The 11282-nt window shown below is 39.7% G+C and overlaps 1 protein-coding gene across 1 annotated transcript; it reads left to right on the top strand.

Moving 5' to 3' along the window:
• The first annotated feature begins 2763 nt into the window (after window positions 1-2763).
• Window positions 2764-7641, top strand: LOC110989054 (uncharacterized). The gene is made up of 4 exons (XM_022253156.2): window positions 2764-3122; window positions 4029-4130; window positions 5980-6066; window positions 6915-7641. Exons 1-4 carry the CDS (start codon window positions 2846-2848, stop codon window positions 7118-7120), a joined length of 672 nt encoding a protein of 223 aa, XP_022108848.2. The 5' UTR covers window positions 2764-2845; the 3' UTR covers window positions 7121-7641.
• Window positions 7642-11282: the final 3641 nt, after the last annotated feature.

Here is an 11282-nt window from a genome sequence, read left to right as displayed (position 1 = left end):
ATTTATGCGGGTTGGTCCACAACGTTAAAATTGGGAACAGGCGTGAACGCCAAATCTAGGCGGGAACAGGCAATCTCAGAACGGTTTTTCATGCAACAACCGGGTTATACTAAATATTCATAAACTGTAGGCATGTTTCACATTTTCTTAAAGGGGCATATCTTGTACAGGAACAAGAGACCGACAAGATAATACAAACTTAGAAAACTCAGCTTTGATCCATTGTCCAGGTATAAAAGTACCAAATAAAAAATAAAGGAGTCATTTTACATAATTAACACATTAATTTATGTATTTTCTGTCTAAAATATAATTGTTGTCTGTACTACAAGGATTAATTGACGAAGTCAAAGTAAAGTAAAATTCTATCACACCAAAGGTGCCAATTTACATCGTGTGCGTTTCTGAAATTATTTAATATTTTTATGCACCGCCTAAACTACTTCAGCCACATCAAAACAGGAATCCACAAGGGTTTGAATTGTCTGCAGTTTGATTTTTTCCACCCCGTCACCAACGTCATTTTCTAAAAAGTTATCCCTAATTGTGTTAAGACTAACAATTTTCAATTCTAATTTTGTATCCTCTCAATAAAAAACAACAGAACGAAACAATAGAAAATTAACCTAGAAATAAAACAAAGAAAAAACAACAACAACGGAACAGTATGTTACCTGTTCACCAAACTGCTACCAAGACGACTGCAGATGTCACTGTTAAACTCGGAAGGCTTAGCGCATTAACAGCGCGCTTGAACGATATGGGAGAAAATCTTGTGGTAGGCGGGGCTCTTTTACGATTCAAAATTGCACGAGGCGGTTTTGCGTGTCTGAATGTACTTGAGATTCCCTCGACCTCAAATGTCTGTGTTGTTAGCGTTAATACAGGAGAAATTACCGGGCAGGTACAATTTTTTTCTGTGGAAAAGTCATTTAAAAACAAATTGATTTGAAACTAATAATTCTAAATAAGGAAGCAACTCGGTACTCGATGTCGAACTGATACAGCATTTCAAAAGTTAGCGGAACCGGGAAGTTGTACTCTGTAGACTATCGTGCAGATTGACTGATTTGATGGCTTTGCTGAATGATCAAACTATGCATGCCTTGGAATATTTTTAATACGTACCAGCAGTTATTTCGGGACAAAATAGAAAGCTTCATTTTGAGAGCACGCAACATATGACAATGCCCAGAAAATAAATTTGTTTCTTGATCCACCACTGACTGGGAAGGCGCTAAGTATTCCGTCTGTCAGTTTCAATTGTTATCTGAAAGCCATTCCAAATTTCAGAAATTTTCCTCTCTGCGAACTGCGCCATAACAGCCATTATTTTCTTACTGTTTTTAAGCAGAGCTGCTTCCGATAAAAAATTAAAACAAGGCCAATTTTCGAGGGTACCGTGTGTAAAAAACAAAACAAAACAAAACAAAACAAAAACAAAAACAAAAAAACCCAAAAAACAATAAGTGTTGTCACTCGATAGCAGTCTTACAGTCTATCGACAATAATATTGTAGTCCTCATAATCACACCTCGTGTTACTTTTAAAGGTGGCTCGTCCTTTTGTAAGAGTTTGTCCATCATAACATACCCTGTATCGTTATGCTGCAGGGTCTAGTCTCATTTGGCTTTGGCCACACTGGAAACAAGAATAATGTTGAAATTTTGTCCATACCTGCAGTAGTCCGCTGGATTTCATATACCCAGCAAGATATGGGGCGGAGGGATACCCCCCTTATATGTCCAATCCCTATACACACTCATGTTACCTAACACATCCCCATATGTCTGTATTAAAAGAATTCCTGAGAATCTGATCGAACAATGACCAAAACAAAGGTGGTGGTGGCACTCTCCGTCCCATATCTTGCTTTATGAGTTTTATATATATATGTACGGATTTCAGGTTGCCTAAGCTTTGAAACTCAACCAAATTGTGCGGTCCTCTCTTTTATAAATTAAGTTTATTCGACCCTTGTGGGCTATTTGGAAGCACGAATCTTCTCCTGTTAGAAATCAGCCTAATCTAAATTATGTTAGCTGATTGAGGAAGAGGGCAAAAACTTATGTGAAAAATATTAAAAACTGGCAATAAAAAGAAACGCAGGGTGTTCTCCCTGTTGAATTGCATCGGACAGAGCTGTTGTTCGGTTCATGGAACTGGTATTACATTCAACGAAATAAGGCCGGTTCGTGACTGGCGCGAAAGCAAACGCGCGGAGAATATGTGATGTCATATCAAATGCTCGTGCTGTGAATTCGCGAAAGTTCAACACATTTAATACAACTCGAGAAATTGTCCTGCAAATATTTCATTACGTCAAAGTTGCTTCACTTTCACAGTTGCCTGTGGTATGAACCGGCCCGTTGCCTGATTGATCATTTTCGAGTGTGAAATTGCGAGTGAGGCTCGTATCTGCATTGGTGGTGCACTCGTATTTTAAATATGACCGCTAATATAATATAATATATAATACCACCGCTTGTCTATACGGGGCAATTTGATAGGTCCAAAGTAGGCCTATCAAAAACCCGCCCACATTGAGGAACATGCAGTTGTGTGCTCCAATTGATAAATATATGATTCAAACTTTATGGGCGAATTTCTAAATGGCTGAAAACGCTCAATCCGGCCTTGCTACCTGTAGGAAGGGTTGAACATTTCTAAGTAATAGTTTGATTGACAACATATGTGGAAGCTCGGAAGTCAATTAACCCATTTTTTAGTAAACCACGCCCCATCCTCAATCCTATAATAGCACGCGACTGTCTGGAAATCAAGCACATCGACTCACAGTTTCCAGCAGTCGTTCAGTTTTCTCTCACTGATCCATTGCTGAATAATGAAGCTGCTCGCTCTCTTCGTGTGTGTGGCCTTCCTGTACGGTGTCTCCTCGGAGACATCGGACTTGGGCGACAGTGCAACTGCGGTGGCTGCAGACGATGCAACCGAAGACCGCGCAGTGGCCGTAGAATTCGATGACTTCACCGAGGATGACGACACAGCAGAAATGGACGACGAAGCCGACTTGGATTGGGATGACGATCAGACAGACGAAGATTGGGACGAGGAGCACGCGTTTCCCTTGATGTATGAAGACCAGTACCAATACACTGATGGTAAGTAAGCGTATTTCCCATAAAATAGTTTTCTTGGCATCAGCAATCAATTTTGAACTATCACCAAGTACATATGCCCCCAGATAAATTGAGCCGTTAGTTTTGGGGACAACGCAAAGTAGAAAAAAATGAAATTTGTTACAGCGTTTAGGAAATGTTTTTTCATTCACAAAATATCACATAAATTCCATAATCATTGTTTATAACATCAAGCAAATCTGCCTGTTTTATTTTTTTTTTCAAATTTGTGCCTGTCCATTTGATTGGTACTTTTTCTTTCGCGGGAAGCGGCTACACAGGATCATGTTCACAAACTGTCAATTCTAAAAAAGAGGACTAATTCCCAGGCATGTTGGCCGTGCAGTGTTTCTCGCGTGCGAGGTTATATTGGGGGTATATCACCCCACACCTTTTGAGGTTGGGGATGGGCTATTGCATCACCCCCCCCCCACTTTTTGTGATGAGCAAAAATTAAAGCGGACTGTGAAGAAGTTTCAGGATTTCCCAACGACTTTAATGTTTGCAATATCACTATTAAAAAGGGAACATCAATTAAAAAAGCCATGAATATGACGTAAGATTGTGCATAAATTTCATACACGTCACAGATGTACATCTTTACGATGAACATCGCCCCCTATATGGTGTATATGGTGCCACCCCTCCCCCCACGTTTTTCAAATTTATAGCTGGGCAAGTCATCCCCCCACTTTCCCCACCCCACCTCCAATATCTAACACAAATTTACGTCACTGGGGACTGACAATAATTACGGAGCATTTTATCTTCTCTTGTCCAAGGTGCAAAGGCATCGGTACTAATCGATTTGAAAAAAACTTTTCTCTATAATCTTAAGCACCTTTTTTTTGTAATTCCATGCATTCTATTTTTGATTATTTCCCTCAGCGTTGGAGCCGGCCACTAGTCCCGAAGTTGAGTGGATTCGCTTCAGGTGTCGAGGACTCAGGTGTTGTTTGTCGACCAGAATCTTCAGAAGGGGATTCAGCGGTAAGCAACTCCCCGATTATTAGACTAAGGGAATAAAATACGTGTTTGACAAGTCTTAAACGTGCGTTTAAGACCCGCTCCGGAGGACTAGGCATAATCACTTGTCAGCAGGCATCATCAAATGTAAGTACACGGTCAAGTTACACGTTGTTGAGTAGGGAGACTTTGATATTTATGAAAAAGGGATAAAGTTTTCTCTGGTTTCTCGGTGGCTTTTGAATCCCATTTTCTCGAACCTTTATTTGCCTATCGTTGCAAAGTCCTGTTCCGTTGCTTTGGATAATTTTTCTCTCGCTTTAGTCTTTCAAAACACTTTTCGAAGTCTAAAAGTTAAGAAAACATTCTTCATGTAAACGATAACCTAGTTTGGCCAACTTATGATAAGTCAGAAAGAATATTTTCATTTTGCCGAACTCCCCCGTCCATTTTATTTTAGAGTTGTCCAAAAGAACCTAGTCTATGGACTTGGCGCAGGCGTGCTGACCTATCACACGGAGACTCTTGACCTATCAGAATCGATTAAACTGTCTCGTATCCAAGCGCCACTGTGTGATTTACGCTGGCAGTGGGCATTACTTCTCAGCTGGCGTTAGACTGGTTCCCGTCCCGTACGTAGTCTCCAGACATCCTCCGAACGCGGGATCGGTAACGGATAATGAATCCGGAAGAATCCTGCCGGACGGTAAATGAGGAAATAATGGCCGCTCAATACACTGATCAATCAAAAGCTGATAGCATTATTTTTTTCTTTCTCGTTACCGAAAATAACTTCACCATAAATTGTTCCTTTATATACAATGTAACACACTTACCACTGATTTGAAATAAATTGCAGAAATGATTTATGAATGATAATCATTGAAAGATAAATTACTTTACTTTACTTCAAATATTCTTTTGATTTTACGTGTCGAGTCATCCTGACAGACTCTTCCAAAAAAATCCGCAGCCTGAAAAGTCTGAATTTAGCATACCTTTATGTATTTTGTGTCTTAACTCCTTACTTTTAATCATCTGATCGTATTTAGAATTGAAGCTGACACATAAAGCCTCGTTTTCCAACGCGGAAGTGCGCAGATCGATGCTAATAGCGTCGTATTGGGATCCCTCTATTGCACCGATGGGGCCTGGGCTCGAGTCCCGGCTTGGCCCAGGCTTTAAGTGCATTTGGTTTCCAGTTCATACTCGCTCTCGCAGGTTTTCTCGGGGTACCCCGGTTTCCCCGCCTCTAAAACTGGACCTTGTTCCTAACGTCCTTAAGGTGATTCGATTAATACATGTTATGAACATAATTCGCAAATAGCCCGAGTATACCTGAAAGCTGAAAGCGCCATTAAAACAAAACAACTACTCCTCCCCGCGGAAACGTTTTTCGTGTTAAAGCATTGCTTCTGGCCTGACAAAAACTGAAATATTCGGCGTCCAAACTAACAGGGCTTATCCAACACATTAAACCGCAGCTGCTAGCTACTAGTCTAAACAAACATTATCAAATGTTTAGTACACGGTCAGGTTACCCGTTGTTGAATAGGGACACTGTCTGAGGTATGAGAAAGTTCTCTTTGATTGTCGATGGCTTTTGAATCCCGTTTGCTCTGACCTTCATTTTGTCATCATCGCAAAGTCCTGTTCCGTTGCTTTAGATAATTTTCTCTTGCTTTCGTCTTTCAAAACATATCCGAAGTCCAAAAATTAAATAACAATTAAAAATCATCAATAGTATAAATGCTGACCTAATTTGGCCAACTTGGGATAAGTCAGAGAGAAAATGTAATCTTCTTTCTTAAATTAGGTCTTTTTCAATCCAAATTCCTTGTGTTTCTAAACTTTACAAACCATTTCTTTTCAGCCTGCTTGAGGGGCTTTTACAGAAATAACAAAATAGGCTACAAAGTGACCGTCAATGGGAAGACTTTTATCCAGAGGTCCGTCAGAGGTAAGATTCCGAGACTCGTACATGAATTTCAAAGTTTGGATAACTTTTCTCCTCCAGTGAAGTTTGCATGCGAACAGCTGCACGGAAACGGCCGGGCGGGGGTGTGACAAAACTACAAGAAATATTCGAAAGCATTCGTAAGTGGCAAAAGCCGGGCAGCCCCTTTTTTAAATTAAAGAACGATTACCAACAACTAAATGAATGGATAAAATGAACAAATAACTATATACCATCAGCTGATGTTAAAAAAAATTCGATATCGGTTAGTTTTGCATGTGTTAAAAAAATTACAGGAAGTTGTATTCAGGTTACATTTTCATAACAACGTAAAGTACGCCTACATGCATTCATGAAGAAATATCCCCAGGGAATTATATTCATAAATTTGGGAGGTGATTGATCAGAGATAGAGAGAGAGAGGGGGGGGAGTGGAGAGAGAGAGATGTTAATTTTTATATTAGAAGTTTGTTTTGCCCTGCAACGGAGTATATTTTTCTAATGCAACGGCGTATATTTTTCTGATGCAACGGCGTATATTTTTTCTGATGCAACGGCGTATATTTTTTTCTAATGCAAGTATCTTAGAAAATACATATATAGCGGTATGAGCTGCTGATCTGCTCCGAATTTAGCAGCCGACCCTGGCAAGCTTGGTTAGAGTGATTAGAGTTCTGCCCCAGTAATTAGGAGATGGTTGTCCGGCGCGTCCCAGTGCCATTTTTCTTGAGTCATAATGTCTATATAAATTACGCCTGTTAAAGGTGAAACGCCAAGTACCAAAATATTCTTTCGGATTGATTTCCAGGCTGTTCAAAGTTAATATGCACATTTTCCGTTACTTCACACAGTGGGCGCCAACGAAATCATGTACTGCAAGAAATTCAGAATAGCTTGGTTCCTTAAGAAGACAGTCTGCGCGGGGCTGACCGACATCAACATTCGAAGGAACGGATACCGCATTCAACACATCTCGGCTCGAGCCAAGATCCAGGTTAGGGGGCGCCTGGGTTTCACCAAGAAGACCAAACCATTCACACTTTACCGCCGCCGCTAGATCCACCACATCGCTCTTCCGATGCTTTAGAATTATAATCGGTTCCGTCGTAATGTTACAGAGTCTCTGTAATGATAGCGCCATGAAATTGTTGAGTTTTAAGGGATCTTACGTTTCTCTTTTAATTTCTTTTGATTTTTCTCCTCCATTCCCAACCCCAATTTGATTTAAAATTCGGGCTTTTTTAGTTTGAGAAAAAAAGAGATCTGATATTGACTTCTTTATAGACAAACGTCAAATTCGTATACGCAGATGTCAAAATAATTTATGACTGTGGTCTCACAACAATAACAACATTATATTCACGCATCCTGTTGCATGAGTTGGGTAAAATATAATGAATTTGGTACATTTGGATTTATGCAATGTTGCTGTCCAGCTTTTTGTGGGTAAATGGATGCTTTGGAAAGCAGGGAAATTATGTTACCCGGGAATAAATTTTAAGCAAATATTATTGAGATTATCATCAGCAGCTTAACAGTCAATAATACTTGCAACTGCGGTTGTTTATGAGAGCATTACATACTGTCTGATGTTTATTTCATTTCGTCAGTCTTGAGGCCTTCTTTTTCGATAATAAAGATCCTTTTAGGCCATTTCACCATGGCTGCAGCACACCAGTTTCTACTGAGATCACAAGCACTGCCGTAAAAGTAACTCGCGTGGGTACCAGCGATTTGTCTCGGCGGCTACACATAGAGTTATATTAAAACAAATTCGTGCAGATAAACCATTTGGAACGGAATACATTTGGTGATAAAACACTTCAAACTAACATTTATCAAGTGAACTGGGCATCAGGATTTTTCTTATCAAAAATTTTAACTGTTCCTGTTCTGCAGAAAACAATTGAGAAAAGTGGTACGTTGATGCGGAAGAATGATTGTTGACAGGAACGAAGTCAATGCATATCACCCCATGAAAATCTTATTCTGGTTCTCTTAGAGATCAAACCCACCTCCAAACTTACCGAATAAAGTCCAGGAGGCAACAATTACATTCTCCGAAGTTTATTTCACAGCAAAACCCGTAATCATATAGTTATCCGTTCTTCACATTCTGAAGTTTCATTCGGTGAAAGTACGTGGGATTATACCTACATTCTCTGAAGTTAATTTCACCGCAAAACCCGCAGTCATATGGTTCTCCGTTCTTTACATTCTGAAGTTTCATTCGGTGAAAGTACGTGACTGGGATTATACCTACAACTCTCTGAAAATAATTATTCAAGTAACATTGTCAGGTGTATCCTTGTCGGGCTTTTTTGACGGTGACTCGCCAGACTTCTGAACCAGTGCAGAATGCTCATCCTGTCTTCTTCCGGCCCTTCCATGCAGCCAAACCCTGCTGGCCAGAGCTCGTCTCCGAGAAGAGAGCACGGACGTGTATAACAAAATCTGGACTCGCAATGCCTTTAATCAGCTTATAGAGTCATTAAATCCACTCGCGGCAACTTTACCGAGCCGCATACAAAGCTTTCCTGGCAATGCCCGCCTTTGTTCTTCCTGACGTCAATAGAAGGGAGCCAGCCCACGATTTTGTCTTCGGCTGGGTAAAATGGCCGCTGGTTGGTTTCTTTTTCATACAAAGGCGTTGCAAGTCCAGGTTTTTATATACGTCCGTGGAGGAGAGCAGACTTCTCCAACAATACCTGGAGGTACTCGTCCGCCTTTGACAGCCCATCACCGAACCCATGAGGCTAAACATCCTAAATAACATGTTCTCAACTTTGAAACTAGCGCCCCCTGTGTTCCATTTACGTTTATTTTGAATAGTGCACTTGGAATCACGAGGGCTGCGTGTTGTGGCATCATAAGTTGCCAGAACGGTTAATTTAGCGACAATGAGTCAATGAAAAGACTTCACGAAGAAATTTAAAGGAACCAGGAAATAGAAATATTTTGATAAATTTTACTAAAACCCTTGTAATTGCATCTTTGGGTTTCAATTAACCTGATTTAAAATTTTGTTTTACTATTTTTACCCATACTTCGATGCTTTTTAGGTTTTATGTTAATGCTATTGGCATACTTATGAGCAGAACTATTATGTAATCCAAGGCACTGAATCTCAATGTTGCACTGATCTGTGCACAGAAATTTTCCAGATTTTTTTAACCACTGCTATGGCAGATTTCATTTTCTTTGGCAATTTACTGTTGTCTAAGTATATGGCAATAACCCAGCGAAAATCCTTTTCACAGAAATGTTCCCAGATAGCAAATTTGGGATTCACGATTTGAACATGAAAACACGCAACCTGAACCATGCCTTCCTGGATTTACGTCAAAGCAAAAGCCCCCTCATTTGTCCAGAAATGCTTGGTCAATTCTTAAAGTTTGAAAAATGCACCGTTCAGTTCATGTGACTCAAAAAAGATGTCAAACAGTCTTCATACACGGAAGAAGAGTACAGAGATACACAAAAAGTGATTCTAAGAAAAATTCATTTCCTGGATCCTTTAAAGATAAGCTATACTCTGGGTTTGCAATGGTACAGGAAACCTAAATTGTAATGAGTGGATAAGCCATAAGCATAGATTTTGATTCAGAGGGTTCCATTCAAGGGCTACGTTAATCTGAGTACAAAAAATACGGTCATGACCATTATTGGATCCGGGAGTCACCGAGGATCATGCACCCCTTACAATAATTTGCTTTTCAAAAAGAGAAAGAAAGGCGATCTTGGGTGCTTCATTCCCCTGAAGTCTCATCATATCTCAGGAATGCCACAAAAATGTTTGCACACTAAATTTCCCCCACTAGGAAGCGACTTTTGCTCCAAACGGTTGTGGTTTCCTGTCTTGTGATTGGTCTGTTCATACATAGGCCTATCTAATGCATCGTTCTGGACCTCACAAACGAGACTCATGGTGAGAAGTTTACTCTCTCGCTTGTTGTTTACAAGTAAAAAAAAAGTTGTGAAACAACAGAGAGGATTTCAAGTCGGGAGTACTTCCAACCAATCCACACATCTGCTGCCAAGCTCCGGGAATTTAATATACTTTATTATCTAACCACTCTTAAAACCTTGGACAGAATTATGAATAATGCATAAGCATAGAGGGCGCCCTCTTCCAAAGCTGTTGAATCCACAGACATAAAATTTTATATGGGAATAAACATGTGTTTGACTGGTCTTAAACGCACGTTTAAGACCGGCTCAGGAGAATGGACACGACTAATGTTTACCATCGATTTGTAGCTGACTGTTAATCTCTTAGAATTCACGCAATAATTTGGACATAATAAAAGTCAATGGACAGTCTAATTCTGTGCAGAAACTAACAATCTATTTATTGCTTTAATGACACTTCAATCAGTTTTATGTTCACGGACAATTGGTTTTTGGATAATTATAGTAAATTCTCTATGACAACCACAAGTAAACCACAAGGCAAACCACAAGGTAAACCACAAGGCAACCCACAAGGTAACCCACAAGTGTCATCCGCAGGTATCACCCACAACTTAAGTTTCTCACTTATTGTACACTTTCTAGAAATCGGACCCGAGTTAATAGTTTAGCTTTATACTTACGTTTGAATGTTTGTTGGTTCCCAAGATTCTTTATAGAGGCGTCTATGGAATTCCATAGCCTGGGGCCCTCATGCTTGACTGTATTTTGTGTAAGAGTAGTACGTGCAAAAGAGTGATGAAGTTTCTTGTGCTGTCTGTAAAAAAATCATTAAAATGAATAGTAATCAAGTGTAGCTATAGATTGCTGGTAGCAATACCTTCTACATCAATAGTACTTATTTTCGGTTTAGAGTTAGTGCGGAGTATATGATTAATTATCTTCCAAGTATTTTAATTAATTATCTTCCAAGTATACTTGTAGTATCCTGAGAACAATATATCATATCCTTTGGGGAACGCTTTTCATTAGATCACCGACAAGTGCATCTTGGGAAGGCTACCAACTGCATGAAAAAACACGACCGGAGAAACAGAGTTAGTTTATGTAGATACGGTCTGTCCTTGCTGTTATTCGTGTTTCTCTGTTAAGAAACATTACAATACTTTTCAACATGAGTGTTAAATACATCCATGAACTTAGTGAATGCTAGATTAGTATCCTGTGTATTAAAGAGTGAGGACCAGAAATATTTGTGAAGTGCTTGTTTAAGGTTGGCTAGATTTTCGTGAGAATAATCACGTATG

Source organism: Acanthaster planci, linkage group LG05 (genome assembly GCF_054643075.1).
Source record: "Acanthaster planci isolate LZ-2023a linkage group LG05, COTS_SCS, whole genome shotgun sequence".
Taxonomy (NCBI): Eukaryota; Metazoa; Echinodermata; class Asteroidea; order Valvatida; family Acanthasteridae; genus Acanthaster; species Acanthaster planci.
The sequence above is the reverse complement of the archived record's forward strand: the minus strand, read 5'-3'. Positions and strand labels throughout refer to the sequence as shown.

Excerpts from the sequence above, each read along its gene's own strand:
- LOC110989054 (XM_022253156.2), top strand. The coding sequence starts at position 2,846 with ATGAAGCTGCTCGCTCTCTTCGTGTGTGTGGCCTTCCTGTACGGTGTC. Across the intron at positions 3,123-4,028 it reads CCAGTACCAATACACTGATG|CGTTGGAGCCGGCCACTAGT; the intron begins GTAAGTAAGCGT and ends TATTTCCCTCAG. Across the intron at positions 4,131-5,979 it reads CTTCAGAAGGGGATTCAGCG|CCTGCTTGAGGGGCTTTTAC; the intron begins GTAAGCAACTCC and ends ATTTCTTTTCAG.